This window comes from Hemiscyllium ocellatum, chromosome 35 (assembly GCF_020745735.1).
Source record: "Hemiscyllium ocellatum isolate sHemOce1 chromosome 35, sHemOce1.pat.X.cur, whole genome shotgun sequence".
Lineage (NCBI taxonomy): Eukaryota > Metazoa > Chordata > Chondrichthyes > Orectolobiformes > Hemiscylliidae > Hemiscyllium > Hemiscyllium ocellatum.
This window is the reverse complement of record NC_083435.1, coordinates 3,743,896-3,760,053: the sequence shown is the minus strand read 5'-3', so window position 1 is coordinate 3,760,053 and position 16,158 is coordinate 3,743,896. Positions and strand designations below refer to the sequence as shown.

The 16,158-nt window shown below is 55.3% G+C and overlaps 1 protein-coding gene across 1 annotated transcript in view; it reads left to right on the top strand.

The window, feature by feature from the left end:
* Positions 1 to 15,415, top strand: part of LOC132832500 (chloride intracellular channel protein 1-like) — an 18,871-nt gene extending 3,456 nt beyond the window's left edge. The window contains exons 2-6 of the mRNA XM_060850555.1: positions 9,601 to 9,710; positions 10,739 to 10,870; positions 13,770 to 13,876; positions 14,381 to 14,562; positions 15,041 to 15,415. Coding sequence (XP_060706538.1) covers positions 9,601 to 9,710; positions 10,739 to 10,870; positions 13,770 to 13,876; positions 14,381 to 14,562; positions 15,041 to 15,202 — 693 coding nt within the window. The 3' untranslated portion in view covers positions 15,203 to 15,415. The remainder of the gene's footprint in view (positions 1 to 9,600; positions 9,711 to 10,738; positions 10,871 to 13,769; positions 13,877 to 14,380; positions 14,563 to 15,040) is intronic.
* The last annotated feature ends 743 nt before the right edge of the window (positions 15,416 to 16,158 follow it).

The window sequence follows — 16,158 nt, the reverse complement described above, 5'->3', positions numbered from 1 at the left end:
CATTCCACACACGTACCACCCTCTGTGTGGAAATGTTACCCCTTAGGTCTCTTTTATATCTTTCCCCTCTCACCCTAACCCTATGCCCTCTAGTTCTGGACTCCCCCACCCCAGGGAAAAGACTTTGTCTATTTATCCTATCCATGCCCCTCATAATTTTGTAAACCTCTATAAGGTTACCCCTCAGCCTCCGACGCTCCAGGGAAAACAGCCCCAGCCTGTTCAGCCTCTCCCTGTAGCTCAGACCCTCCAACCCTGGCAACATCCTTGTAAATCTTTTCTGAACCCTTTCAAGTTTCGCAACATCTTTCCGATAGGAAGGAGACCAGAATTGCGCACACTATTCCAACAGAGGCCTAACCAATGTTCTGTACAGCTGGAATGTGAGCTGACAGAGGGAGATAGACACCCTCCCTACTTGGGAAAAACTAAGGCATCACCTCCAGATTAAGGCATTACTCCAAGGAAGAGCCCCTTCGGTCCATCTGTGTTGGTCCCACTTCCTTGCGCATTTTAGATGCCCATCCCAGTAGTTTGTTTTAAAAAGACTGTGAGGGCTCCTGACTCTGCTCCCCCTCTCAGTGGGGCGTTCCGAATCCCCCAACCCCCTGAGAAAAGCTTCCTTCCAGCCCCCCCACCTCACCCTTCACTTGAAAAGGAAAGCCCCTTCTCCATTGATCTATGGAGGATAGCTGATTGCTATCCCCCTCAGAGTCTTACCCCTCCTCCATCAGAATCACCCCCACCTTCTCCACTCTCGGGAAAACACCCTGAAGGTACCCAGCCCCCTCCTCTCTGTCGCTGGGGCAGTATCCCGGGGAGTCTCCTCTGTACTCTGCTGTCCCAGTGTCATCCCATCCTGACTGTACCCCCCCCCAGTTGTGTGTCACTCCAACACAGCCTCCCTGCTCTGACCTCCGATAAAGGCCATTCGTGCCCTGGACCAGTCTATCCCCCTGCCCTGTTCTTTTCTCAGAGAGCAGTACGGCTGTGGGACGCCCCTGCCTGCAACTCGCCAACTTTCGGGGCGTTTCAATGGTTGTTGGATAGGCATATGGGTGAGAATGGAACAGTGTAAGTTAGATTGGTACCACAGGGCAGCACAACAGCGAGGGCTGAAGGGCCTGTACTGTTCTGGAATGTTCTATGCTGTGTTTGGTCAGATCCTGACACCACTGTGCGTGCAGGCTGGCGTGTTGAGACACACACACACACACACACACACACACACACACACACACACACACACACACAGCAAATTGGAACAGGCCGTTCAGCCCATCGAGCCTGCTCCTCCCCGGGTTGGGACTCAGTAATGGCTGCTCCTGGTGTGGTGCCAATGAAGGTGACTGCTGTGTCTGTGTGTGAGAGAGAGAGAGAGCGCTCGCTCCCGCTCCCTCGCTAGCTGTCTCCACTTTGTCACGTCCTGTGGGACATTTCCCCCCACCACAGCCTTTACAGTGTGCTCTCCTGATCGGCGAGGCCCTTCGACCCATCCAGGCTCCTGCTGGCGCCTCATCGGCAGCAGCGGTGAATGTAGAGGGTTCCCTGTCTAAATGTCTCAAGCACCCACTCTTGCCCACCTCTCTCCACCCCACCCCCCCAACTCCCCCTCTAGCTACAAAGATTCACCTCCCCTCAGCCCGGGGAGGCCTCTGGGGCTGCACAGCAAGATCCCATAACGGCCGGTGGGGTTGAGTCCCGGTCTTGTGGGAGGGGGGAGTGGAGAATGTCTGTCTGTCTGTCTGTCTGTCTTTTATTCTTCTTGTTCGGCCCCCCCCCCCCCCCCCCCCCCCCCCACCACTGTACTTGGGTCAGTGGGCAATGGTAGAACAGTAGAGGAACAGGCCCTTCGGCCCATCATGTCTGTGCTGACACATTACCGTTTGAAACTAATCCCACCCACCCACCTGCCTGTGGTCTGTATCCCTCTGTTCCCTGTCTAAATGCCTCTGAAACCCCCCTATCTTACCCGCCTCCAGCACTCCCTGTGTGTGAAACCTGCCCCCGCGTCTCCTTTTGAACTTTTCCCCCCTCTCACCTTAAATGCGTGACCCCTAGCAATCGACATTTTGACTCTGGGGGAGCAGTTCTGATCGTCGGCTCTATCTGTACGTCTGGTGATGTTATAGACTCCCATCGGGTCTCCCCTCGCCCTCCAGAACTCTCCCGGACTCTCGTTGTCCCTGACACCCTCGAATCCCGGCAGCATCTTAGTCATTCCCCATCTGTGCCCCTCCAAAACCTCGGGCCTGCTCTAGAACTGAACGCCGTTCTCTGGAAGTGGCCGAACCAAAGTCTGACAAAGCTGCAGCAAGACTTTGACGCTCAGTGACACCCCTCTGACAAAGGCAATAGTATCATTGAAAACCCCATCTGGGTCACCCCCTGCCCCTCAGGGAAGGAAACTGCCACCCTTACCCACCCTGGGCCCTCCAGACCCACGGTGACCTGGTGACTCCTAACTGCCCCCTGGGCAATTAGGGATGAGGCAGTCATTACTGGTCCTCATCCCCACGTTCCATGAAAAGATAGCGCAGAGTGTGGGTGGAACCTGACAGAAACCTAATGAATTCTAACAGTAAACTCTCAGCAGGACCTTAATGGGGTAAGGTCCTAGGGAGTGTTGCTGAACAGAGAGACCTTGGAGTGCAGGTTCATAGCCCCTTGAAAGTGGAGTCGCAGGTAGATAGGATAGTGAAGAAAGCGTTTGGTATGTTTTCCTTTATTGGTCAGAGCATTGAGTACAGGAGTTGGGAGGTCATGTTGCAGCTGTACAGGACATTGGTTAGGCCACTGTTGGAATATTGCGTGCAATTCTGGTCTCCTTCCTATTGGAAAGATGTTGTGAAACTTGAAAGGGTTCAGAAAAGATTTACAAGGATGTTGCCAGGGTTGGAGGGTCTGAGCTACAGGGAGAGGCTGAACAGGCTGGGGCTGTTTTCCCTGGAGCGTTGGAGGCTGAGGGGTGACCTTATAGAGGTTTACAAAATCATGAGGGGCATGGATAGGGTCAATAGACAAGGTCTTTTCCCTGGGGTCGGGGAGTCCAGAATTAAAGGGCATAGGTTTAGGATGAGAGGAGAAAGGTATAAAAGAGACCTAAGGGGCAACTTTTTCACACAGAGGGTGGTACGTGTATGGAATGAGCTGCCAGAGGAAGTGGTGGAGGCTGGTACAATTACAACATTTAAAAGGCATTTGGATGGGTATATGGATAGGAAGGGTTTGGAGGGATGTGGGCCGGGTGCTGGCAGGTGGGACTAGATTGGGTTGGGATATCTGGGTCGGCATGGACGGGTTGGGCCGAAGGGTCTGTTTCCGTGCTATACATCTCTATGACTCTGAAACACAGGAGGGGTGGTCCCTGTGACTGGGGGTGGAAGGTGGTCACAGTCTAAGGATATTGAGGGGAGACTGAGCTAAGGAGAAATGTCTCTTCCCTCACCTCCCAGAGAGTAGGGGGTCTGTGGGATTCACCCCCCAATGGAGAGGAAGGTGGGGACAGAACATTGGCCGTTTCCGAGGAGGGGGGTGGGGGGAAGAGTTGTTTCGGGCTGAAGGGATCGAGGGATACGGAGGGTGGGTGGGGTGGGGCAGGCTGGAAGGGCCGAATGGCCCAGTCCTGTTGTTGGTAAAAACAATGAGTGCAGATGCTGGAAACCAGGTTCTGGATGAGAGTGGTGCTGGAAGAGCACAGCAGGTCAGGCAGCATCCAACGAGCAGCAAAATCGACGTTCGGGCAAAAGCCCTTCATCAGGAATAAAGACAGAGAGCCTGAAGGGTGGAGGGATAAGCTAGAGGAGGGTGGGGTGGGGAGAGAGTAGCATCGAGTGCAGTGGGTGAGTGGGGGAGCGATGAAGGTGATAGGTCAGGGAGGAGAAGGTGGAGTGGATAGGTGGAAAAGGAGCTAGGCAGGTAGGACAAGTCCGGACAAGTCATGGGGACAGTGCTGAGCTGGAGGTTTGGAACTGGGGGGTGAGGTGGGGGAAGGGGAAATGAGGAAGCTGTTGAAGCCCACATTGATGCCCTGGGGTTGAAGTGTTCCGAGGCGGAAGTTGAGGCGTTCGTTCTCTCCTGTTATTTATTGAAGGGAGCAGTTAGGTATTCTGTACGATGTGTGACGGGATGGCAGTGTACAGTCAGAGGGATACACACGGGCTCTGCCCCACTTTACCCCACCCACCCACCCACGGGTCCAGGATTGGAATCCCCAAACCAGGACGATGTCCGCCATGGTCCATCAGCTGGTTTTGGACAGGCCCAACGTCATGGCCGTTCGGCCCCTCGAGAGAGTCCGTGGTGGCTGGTCACACCTCTGCCCCACCTTCGCTTCCCCGCCTGCTCTCCGTTAACCCTGTTCCCGAAGGAACGTCGGTGTCTCCTCCTCCTCCTCTTCCGATTAGCTCCCAGCGTTGGGCAAAGATGTCCCATCTCTCCGAGACCCAGAAACAGGAGGGAGAGCCCGCTCTGCTGTTAGACCGCGGTCGCTCCGATGTTCCGCCTCTCTGCCCAACCCCTACCCCCATTCCCCGACTGCTGGGGGAATCTCTCAATCTCAGCCTTCAGTATACACCCAGACTCTGCCCCCACCCCCCTCTCTCTGGGGCAAGGGGTTGGAAAGACCCACAACCCCCTGAGAGCAGAAACTCCATTCCATCTCCATCTGAAATGGGTGCCCCTTTACTCTGAGACTTTGCCCTCTGCCCCTTGACTCTGCCATGACAGTGGGGTGGGTGGGTGGGGAACATCCCCTCAGCACGGACCCTGTCAAGGTGTCGGTCTCTGGAATTAGGGAGTGATGTTTCATTCAACTGTCTCCAATCAATCTACATCCTCTGAAGCTGCCCTCTGTGTGGGTCGACATTATTCTCTTGAATGTGGGTGTCTCTGGCTGGGCCCAGCATTTAGTACCTGGCCCTAGTTGCCCCCCTTGAGAAGGAGGGGGAGCTGCATTTCCTGCCCCTGTCCCTAGTTGCCCCCCCTTGAGAAGGTGGGGGTGAGCTGCCTTCTTGAACCGCTGCAGTCCATGTGCTGTGGGTAGACCCACAATGTCCCTTAGGGAGGGAATTCCAGGATTGGGACCCAGCCACACTGAAGGAACGGCCGATATATTTCCAAGTCGGGATGGGGAGGGGCTTGGAGGGGAACTTGCAGGGGGTGGGGTTCCCATGGATCTGCTGCCCCTTGTCCTTCTGGATGGAAGTGGCCGTGAGTTTGGAAGGTGCTGCCTGAGGGTCTTTGGTGAGTTTCTGCAGGGAATCTTGTAGCTGGTACACACTGCTGTTACTGAGTGTCGGGGGGTGGAGGGAGGGGATGTTTGGGGAGTTTCTGCAGGGTATCTTGTAGATGGTACACACTGCTGTTACTGAGTGTCGGGGGGTGGAGGGAGGGGATGTTTGGTGAGTTCCTGCAGGGTATCTTGTAGATGGTACACACTGCTGAAATTTGTGTGTCTTTGCCCCCACTCTCCTGTGTCCTTCCTGGAGGCAGAGAAGGGGGTGTGTGTGTGAATGGTCCTCCATGGGGATCGCCCCCTAGGGGAGACGGACAGGGAAACAGCACAAGGGCACAGAGTTTAGGTGGTCAGCCATGACCATACTGAGGGATAGCACAGCCTCGAAGTGCCGAAAGGCCACCTATTGCCTGTGTTTGACCTCGTTGCTGGGTGCCACCTTTTATTTCACACCCTGTTCTTTGAGGTGTGGGTGGGGTGGGGGGGTGGTGATGGGGGAGGTGAGCGAATATGGGAAGTGGGCTAGTCGGGGATATCACGACCCCAAATGGTCTTCGTGTGCACCTCTGGACCGAGTGGGAGATAGAGTCCAATCAATCGTTCCTGGGACATTGGATGTGACCCCCCCCCCCCACCCATGGTATCACAAACCGCCCCTCCCCCCACCCCACCCCACCCTTTCTCACTGCTCTGGGTTACCATCCCTCTGGACACCGGTCCTGTAACACACACACACACCTACACACACACACCTACACCTGGTCTGGCTGTGAAATCCCTGGTTCGTTTCACACAACAGCTCCCAATGCAGCAGGAAGCTGTTCAGCCCATCGAGGGCCAGCAGCAGCTTCCCTGAGTGAGCGCCATTACCCAGCCCTTGATGTCCTCCCCAACCTCCCTGTTACCTTGCCCACTCTGTATGCCCCCATCTAGGGCCCTGGGGTGAGTTACTTAGGATGGTGGGGGGTGGGGGGAAATGGTGGGGAGGGGGGTGTTGTGTCAAGAGTCCCCTCTGTTTCTGTCTGAATTCCCAACAACAGCCCCTCCCTCTGTCTCTGTCTCTCTCGCTGGGACGTGGGCAGCGAGGAGGGAGGACGCTATTGCGAGGGCTACTATAACTCGCCGATCTCGCTGCATCCCAGAATGGAGCAGGGGAGAGGCCGTTCAGCCTTGTGCCTGTACTAGCCTCCCTCCTGTGAGGTGGAGCCAGAAATATTAAAGAATGGGTCACTGGAGACGTTTGAGAGCCCTGGGGTCTGATGTGCCTGTTCCTTTGTAACCTCCATCCGGACCCCTCTCCCCTCCACACTCTCGGTGAGGGGGAGCACACGCTTTTCCCCGACTTTCCCCCCCCCCCCGTGCCAGTGTCCTCTGGGGTCTCCATCCTTTCGCCAATAAGCTATCCTTCTCCCTTTCTAGTCTGTACAAATCTCTGGGGATTCCTCCCGGCACAAGCCAACCGCTCCAGCTTTTCCGATCTGCCCCTTCCTTCCCGGGAATGTTTCAGGAAAATTCTTAGCCCTGGCTAATTACCACGAGGATTCGCCATCAGTGGTACGGTGGGCAGTGAATGCGGTTACCCCAGATTGCGAAGAGATCTTGATCCACTGGGTCCCTGGGCTGAGGAGTGGCCGATGGAGTTTAATTTGGATAAATGCGAGGGAAATAAGTTTGGTAAAACGCACAGGGGGCTGGATGTTTACCGTTACAACGGAGCTTTGGAGGGAGGGTTGTTGAACAGAGAGACTGTCGGGGTTCAGTTGTGAGATTCTTTGACGTTTGCGTCACACGTAGATAATGTGGTTAAGGCAGCGTTTAGCACACACCTGCCTGCCTTTGTCGCTTTGAGTATAGGGGTTATGACATTCTGTTGAGTTTGTACAGAACACTAGTCAGGCCTTTTCTGGAATACTGTGTCCCGTTTTGGTCTCCGATATCGGAAGGATATTAAGAGGTTGGAGAGGATTCCGAAGAGCTTTACCAGGATGTTGCCTGGGAATGGAGGGAGAGGCTGAACAGGCTGGGGCTGTTTTCCCTGGAGCGTCGGAGGCCGAGGGGTGACCTTATAGAGGTTTATCAAATCATGAGGGGCATGGATAGGCTGAACAGACAAGGTCATTTCCCCCAGGGTGGGGGATTTCACGACAAGGGGGGGGGGCGCAAGTTTAAGGTCAGAGGAGAAAGATTTAATAAAGACATGAAGGGTAATTTTTACAGAGTGGTTTGTGTGTGGAATGACCAGAGGACGTTGTAGATATGGTCCGAGTTACAATATTTAAAACCCATTTGGACGAGTTAATGGTTAGGAAGGGGTTAGAGGGACATGAAGCAGGGAGGTTGGACTGGTTTAGTTTGGTTTATGGTTAGCACGGACTGGTTTAGTTTGGGTTATGGTTAGCATGGACTGGTTTAGTTTGGATTATGGTTAGCACTGACTGACTGACTGTTTCTGTGCTGAATGACTCTGTGATACTATTGGAAATCTAGGTTCCAAGTTGGGAAGGCTGGGTTGAGCATGCAGGAACAGGAGGAGGGCCGTTCAGCCCCTCCCTCAGTCTGAGAGAGTCTGAAACCTCTCCGGCCCTTACTGTGTGCGGGAGAGCTTCCCAACATCTTTCCCTGAACGCTCTGCACCCACATTCTCAGGGCTCTGCCCCCAAGCTCCGGAATCCCCAAAGAGTTCCTCTTTCTCTCACTCCGTTGTTTCCTGTTAATACACCGAAGACGTCAATCAGATTTCCACCCACCCACCCCCCCCGTTAACCTGCTAAATTCTAGAGAAAACATTTGCAAGATCATTTGTCTATTCATTTGTATATAATCGCTCCTCCTATCTTAACACCCGAGTCCAGCTATCGTCCTTGGTTTAGTTTGCATTCTGAGTGTGATAAAGGGAAGGCTGCTTCTGTTTGTACTCGCATTTAATTTACTAAAACTGTGAGGTGACCACTTCAGTCCTTTTGGAAGCAGGATTGGGCTGTTGCTGAGCAAATCCGGGAGACCAAACCCGGATTTTTCCGAACGTAGTCAGAGTGATCAAGAGCTCAGGAGGTTTCTGTCGGAGATACCTGGTCTGTGGATGTTATGATTTCCGTGGTGCCCAAAGAGAGTTGGGAAGAGAGAATTCCCAACAGCTGTGCGAGAGCAGTCGGATGGAGCCATGTTAAGGATTTAGTGAGCCGTGTTAGCACTACGTTTGAGGGAGAGTGGAGACTGCAGGCGCTGGACTCTCGGAGTTGAGAGTGTGGCGCTGGAAAAGCACAGCAGGTCAGGCAGCATCCAAGGAGCAGAAGAACCGACGTGTCGGGCAAAAGCCCTTCATCAGGAATGTGGATTGGCGGGGGGGGGGAAAGGGGACTGAGAGATAAAGATGGGGGTGGAGGGGATGGTAGGTGCAGATGAGGGGGAGGTGACGGGGAGAGGTCAGTGGTAGGGAAGATGGACGGGTGTTGGGGGAACATCTCTGGGACGCGCACACCATGCTGCCCTGCAGCCGAACACTTCAACTCTCCTTCCAGCTCCACCAAGGACATGCAAGTCCTGTGCCGCCTCCACCACCAAATCCAAGCCATCCGGCACCTGGAGGAAGAATACCTCATTTTTAACCTTGGGACCCTCCAACCACAAGGCATCAATATCGATTTCACCAGTTTTCTCATCTCTCCTCCCCCACCTCATCCCAGATCCAACCCTCCAATTCGGCATCACCCTCTTAAACTGTCCTACCTGTCCATCCTCCTTTCCAACTATCTGCTCCAAACACCCCCCAACTTATCAATATCACCCCCACCTCCATCTACCTATCGCCTTCCCAGCTACCTGCCCCACAGCTCCACCCCCACCTTCTTACTTATCTCTCAATCGCCTTCCCCTCCCCATTCCTGAAGAAAGGGCTTATGCCTGAAACGTTGATTCTCCTGCTCCTCAGATACTGCCTGACCTGTTGTGCTTTTCCAGCAAGACTGTGTTTAAGGGTAAAAGCTTGGACCATTTTATTTGTGACCTTTACCACGAAACCCTTTTGGACGAGTACATGGTGTGTGTGTGTGTGTGTGTGTGAATAAATTGTTCCCTCGCTCACTGTACAGCGGCAGCCTCTTGTGAACACCTTCAGTAGCTGCCTTTCTGTTGTCCGGGAGAGAATGCTCTTGGATCGACAGTGTCTGACAGAGGCGCGTACGAGGTCCTTCGGCCCATTGGCGTTGTCGTACCAGCCTCTCCTCTTCTCCCCACCCCCACCCCCCGCCACCCCAACACTGGTGAAGGAGCTGGGTCTGACTGATCTCCTGAGGGGTGGGGAGGGGGTGTTGTTGATATTGAAGTATATTTTTGATCTCTTCGCTCCCCCCCCCCCCTCCCCCCAGGCCGGCAGTGATGGACAGAGCATCGGGAACTGTCCATTCTCCCAGCGTCTCTTCATGGTGCTCTGGCTGAAAGGGGTGACCTTCAATGTCACCACCGTTGATATGAGGAGGTGAGGGGGAGTTCGAGGGGGGGAGAGGGGGCGGGGAAAGTGGTGAGCCAGGGTCTGCGGGACAGGGGTGGGGAGAAGGGAAGGGGAGGGGGGGGGGGGGGGAGGTGAGGTGGTGAGCCAGGGTCTGGGGGAGGGTGTGAGTGGGGGACGGGGGTGGGGGGAGAGGGGGGGGGGGGGGTGAGAGGTGGTGAGCCAGGGTCTGGGGGACAGGGGTGGGGAGAAGGGGGGGGGGGGGGGAGGTGAGGTGGTGAGCCAGGGTCTGGGGGAGGGTGAGAGTGGGGGACGGGGGTGTGGGAGAGGGGGGGGGGGAGGTGAGGTGGTGAGCCAGGGTCTGGGGGAGGGTGTGAGTGGGGGACGGGGGTGTGGGAGAGAGGGGGAGGGGGGGGGTGAGAGGTGGTGAGCCAGGGTCTGGGGGACAGGGGTGGGGAGAAGGGGGGGGGGGGGGGGGGGGGGGGGGGGGGGGGGGGAGGTGGTGAGCCAGGGTCTGGGGGAGGGTGAGAGTGGGGGACGGGGGTGTGGGAGAGGGGATGGGGGGGGGGGGGGGTGGGAGTGGGAAGAGAGGGGGTGTGAGGTGGTGAGCCAGGGTCTGGGGGACAGGGGGGGGGGGGGGGAGGGTGTGAGGTGGTGGGTCGGGGGTGTGGGAGAGGAGATGCACGTAATGAGGGGGAGGGGTGTGTGAGGAGGAGGAGAGGGGATGGGAGGGGGTGTGAGATGGGGTACTGGGGGGATGGGTGTCGCTACAAGGACCAGCATCTGTGGGGCTGAGGGTCTGGTGTGAAATGCCTGGGGGGGGGGTGGTGGGGAGGGAGGTGCGATTGAGGCATTTTTCGAGGGTGGGGAAGGGCAGGCGAGAGACGGTGCAATGGAATTGGCCAGGAGCTCATCATCAAACCCCAGAATGCTGCCATTTGTTTATCCCCCCCTGGACCTGGAGGGCTCTGGGGGTGAGCGGAGGGCCCAGGCGGTTTCGAGATCCCCCATTCCCGTCTCTTTGATCCGTCTCCCGGTTTCTCTACCCCCCACCCCAGGAAGTTTGAGAACAGGTTCCTGGAGGATCTTGCCCCTGGGACCCAGCCCCCGTTTCTGCTCTACGACAACGAGGTGAAGACTGACACAAACAAGATTGAGGAGTTTCTGGAAGAGACCCTCTGTCCTCCCAAGTAAGTGACACTCACTCACTCGCTCGCTCGCTCGCTCGCCTACCCGTGTGGGAGACTCTCGTGAAGGGGGAAGTTGCGGAGACGAGGGGCATCAATGGGACCGATTTGGGGAAAACTCCCTCCTGGAGGGACAGCACAGTGTTGATGTCCCGAATGTCCCCTTCCTGTGCTGCAGGAGCAGGGTCAGAGGCTGGGAATCCTGCAGCGGGTAACCCCACCCCAAAGCCTGTCCCACCATCCACAAGGCAGGAGGGTGAGGGAATACTCCCCACTTGCCCCTGGATGGGGGCAGCTCCAACAACACTCAAGAAGTTCGACACCGTCCAGGGACAAAGCAGCCCCCTCTTGGCACCACATTCACAAACATCCCCCCCCCACCACCCCCCGACGCTCAGTAACAGCAGTGTGTACCATCTACAAGATACCCTGCAGAAACTCCCCAAACATCCCCTCCCTCCACCCCCCGACACTCAGTAACAGCAGTGTGTACCAGCTACAAGATACCCTGCAGAAACTCTCCAAACATCCCCTCCCTCCACCCCCCGACACTCAGTAACAGCAGTGTGTACCATCTACAAGATACCATGCAGAAACTCCCCAAACATCCCCTCCCTCCACCCCCCGACACTCAGTAACAGCAGTGTGTACCAGCTACAAGATACCCTGCAGAAACTCCCCAAACATCCCCTCCCTCCACCCCCCGACACTCAGTAACAGCAGTGTGTACCATCTACAAGATACCCTGCAGAAACTCCCCAAAGACCCTTAGACCTAACAGTCTCTCCAACACCAATTCCTGGCAAATATAAATTCCCTTAAGTTCAGGATCAGCTCCTGCGGATTGGAGGGTGGCTAATGGTATACCACTTTTTAAGAAAGGTGGGAGAGAGAAGCAGGAAATTATAGACCAGTTAGTCTGACCTCAGTGGTGGGAGTCTATTATAAAGGATGAAATTACGACACATCTGGATAGTAGTAACAGGATAGGTCAGAGTCAGCATGGATTTATGAAGGGGAAATCATGCTTGACTAATCCTCTGGAATTTTTTGAGGACGTAATTCTGAAGATGGATGAGGGACATCCAGTAGATGTAGTGTACCTGGACTTTCAGAAAGCTTTTGATAAAGTCCCACACAGGAGGTTAGTGAGCAAAATTAGGGCGCATGGTATTGGGGGCAAAGTACTAGATTGGATTGAAAATTGGTTGGCTGATAGGAAACAAAGAGTAGTGATAAACGGCTCCATTTCGGAATGGCAGGCAGTGACCAGTGGGGTACCGCAGGGATCAGTACTGGGACCGCAGCTTTATACAACATATGTTAATGATATAGAAGATGGTATCAGCAATAACATTAGCAAATTTGCTGATGATACAAAGCTGGGTGGCAGGGTGAAATGTGATGAGGATGTTAGGAGATTACAGGGTGACCTGGACAGGTTAGGTGAGTGGGCAGATGCATGGCAGATGCAGTTTAATGTGGATAAATGTATGATTATCCACTTTGGTGGCAAGAACAGGAAGGCAGATTACTACCTCAATGGAATCAATTTAGGTAAAGGGGCAGTACAGAGAGAGCTGGGTGTTCTTGTACACCAGTCAATGAAGGTAAGCATGCAGGTACAGCAGGTAGTGAAGAAGGCTAATAGCATGCTGGCCTTCATAACAAGAGGGATTGAGTATAGAAGCAAAGAGGTGCTTCTGCAGCTGTACAGGGCCCTGGTGAGACCACACCTGGAGTACTGTGTGCAGTTCTGGTCTCCAAATTTGAGGAAAGACATTCTGGCTATTGAGGGAGTGCAGCGTAGGTTCACGAGGTCAATTCCTGGAATGGCGGGATTACCTTACGCTGAAAGACTGGAGCGACTGGGCTTGTATACCCTTGAGTTTAGAAGACTGAGAGGGGATCTGATTGAGACATATAAGATTATGAAAGGATTGGACACTCTGGCGGCAGGAAACAAGTTTCCGCTGATGGGCGAGTGCCGAACCAGAGGACACAGCTTAAAAATACGGGGTAGACCATTTAGGACAGAGATGAGGAGAAACTTCTTCACCCAGAGAGTGGTGGCTGTGTGGAATGCTCTGCCCCAGAGGGCAGTGGAGGCCCAGTCTCTGGATTCATTTAAGAAAGACTTGGATAGAGCTGTCAAAGGCAGTGGAATCAAGGGTTATGGAGATAAGGCAGGAAGAGGATACTAATTAGGAATGATCAGCCATGATCATATTGAATGGCGGTGCAGGCTCGAAGGGCTGAATGGCCTACTCCTGCACCTATTGTCTATTGTCGGAATCTATAGAACATTGGGAAATGATCACTAATGTGCCCACGATTTCCCGAGCCACCTCCTTCAATACCCTGGGATGTAGACCATCAGGCCCCGGGGACTTATCAACCTTCAGACCTAACAGTCTCTCCAACACTAAATCCTGGCAAATATAGATTCCCTTAAATTCAGGTCCTTCAGCCACTGTTACCTCCGGGAGATTGCTTGTGTCTTCCTCAGTGAACACAGGGAGGGAGTTGGTTGAATTGGTACTTCAGATCTAAGGGACATTGGGGGTCTACCCACAGCACATGGACTGCAGCGGTTCAAGAAGGCAGCTTCCCCCCCCCCCCCACCTTCTCAAGGGGGGGCAACTAGGGACAGGGGCAGGAAATGCAGCTCGCTTACCCCCCCAACCCCCACTTTCCTGGGGTGGGTGTGATTTTATGCCCGTGCTGAGTGAAGGGAGTATTTGACGGTGGGTAGTGCTGAGTGTGTATGGGAGGGGTGGATGGTTCCCATTGCTGACTGTGGTCTCTGTTCTCTTTTTGTCTCTTCCTTTTGTTGGCACCCCCCTTGTCCACCCTCTGGCACCCCCCTTGTCCACCCTCTGGCACCCCCTGGTCCGTTCAGGTACCCACGGTTGTCTGCCCGGAATCCAGAATCCAACACCGCAGGGAGCAACATCTTCTCCAAGTTCTCCGCCTACATCAAGAACCCCAACCCTGCCCAGAACGACAGTGAGTGGGAGAGGGGCTGCTGGCTGGTAGTGTCCGTGTCTCTGTCCTAACCCTCCCCCCATCACCACCGCAGTGCTGGAGAACTGGCTGGGAGAGGGTCTGGCTGGTAGTGTCCATGTCTCTGTACCTGACTGTACTCTCCCCTCCTCGCAGCGCTGGAGAAGGGGCTGGGTGGTAGTGTCCGTGTCGCTGTTCTGACCGTACTCTCCCCTCCCTGCAGCGCTGGAGAAGGGGCTGGGTGGTAGTGTCCGTGTCTCTGTCCCTGATCGTACTCCCCCCTCCCCGCAGCGCTGGAGAAGGGGCTGGGAGAGGGTCTGCTGGGTGGTAGTGTCCGTGTCGCTGTTCTGACCGTACTCTCCCCTCCCTGCAGCGCTGGAGCAGGGGCTGGGTGGTAGTGTCCGTGTCGCTGTCCTGACCGTACTCTCCCCTCCCTGCAGCGCTGGAGATGGGGCTGGGTGGTAGTGTCCGTGTCGCTGTCCTGACCGTACTCTCCCCTCCCTGCAGCGCTGGAGAAGGGCCTGTTGAGGGCGTTACAGAGCCTCGATACCTTCCTGTGTACTCCCCTGCCAGAGGAGATCGATGAGAATAGCACCGAGGAACAGAGCGCCTCCTGCAGGAAGTTCCTGGATGGCAACGAGCTGACCCTTGCCGACTGTAACCTGCTGCCAAAGCTGCACATCGTCCAGGTAACCCCTGACCCTACCGCCAGGCCATTTGGCCCATCGGCTGTCTTCCCCCTGCCTCAGCCAAAGCAGGATGTGTGTAAGACATGGGGGGAGGGGGGCACTGTCGCTTCCTGGAAACCCCCGTGGAGTGGGAGCAGCCCATTCGGCCCGTCGACTCCACGCTGACCCCTCCAAAGACCGTCCCGCCCAGACCTGTCCCTGTGACCCTGTGTCTCCTGGGGATTTACAGAGAAGGGGGGGGGGGGGGCGCTAATGGAGAATCTGCTGCCCATTGGGTGTCCAGCTGGCACCCCCCTGGCAGCGTGACCCATACCCCCCGGGTGTCGTTGGGGGGCAGCTGGTATGGATGAGGAGGGGGGCTACGTCAGTAACATGCATGTTGGTAATGAGAGAGTTGTAATCTCTTCCCCACCCCCCCCACCCCCCCCTGCCTGCCCCTCTCTTCCCCCCTCTCTGCCTGCCTCTCTCCCCCCCCCAGGTGGTGTGTAGGAAGTACCGAGGGTTTGAGCTCCCGCAGCAGCTGGCCGGTGTGTGGAGATACCTGAAGAATGCTTACCAATGTGAAGAATTTGCCCACACGTGCCCAAAAGACCAGGAGATTGAACTGGCCTATTCCACGGTGGCCAAGCCCCTCAAGTGAGGAGGGGTCCAGCAGCCTGGCCTTGGGTTTTTTTTACTGAGGGAGGGTGGGGGTGGACAGGCCAGTGCCAGTAGATCCGAACCTTTTGTCTCTAACTCCTCAGGAGCTGTGTTCCCTCACCCTGCTGTTCTGTATCCTCTCTGTGCCCTGCGATCTGCTCCCCCCTCGCTGGTTTTGCTCAAATAAAGAGATGTCTATTTATCTTTCCTCAAACCAGTGTGGATGTTTCAGGATAAGGAGAGGGAGTGGGCATAGTAATACGCGGCTGGAGAAATTCCATCCGCTGCCCGGTATGGAGCGTAACTCGGGTCAGCAATGGGGGTCTGTCTCTCTGTGTGTGTGTGTGTGTGTGTGTGTCTCTCTGTCTCTTTTGCCTGCTCGCTCGCTCTCCCCCATCTGAGACCTGGCCTACCTGGTGCGTGTTACTGTGGATGGACCGGTCTGGTGTCCCGCAGTGTCAGGGCTGACCGTGTGATTGTAACCTGCTCCCGTCTGCCTGCCCTGGACATGTCTCGGTGTATTGTAGCTGTCTCTGCCACCTTCCTCCCCCCCCCCCCCCCCCTTCACTCGCCCGCTCACAGGGTGAGGGGATCACTGGCCAAGCCTGTGTTTATTACCCCATCCCTAATTACCCCAGAGGGCTGCTGAGAGTCAACCCCACGGCTGTGGGTCTGGAGTCACCTGTAGGCCAGACCAGGTAAGGATGGGCAAGTGTCTTTCGCTAAAGGGGAAGCTGATGGGATTTTCCAATGATAACTCCAGGTTTTTTGATGACCAGGGATCCAGAATCTTTGTTCAAAAGTTCCACCATCTCCCGCAGTGGGATTGAACCCAGATCGCCAGATGAACCATCCAGTGGTAATATCACTCTGCCATTGACTCCTGTTTGGCCCCTCGATCTAGACTATCCCATTCCATTCCCTCAGTAAACACTCCAGCCACCACCCCATGGTAAT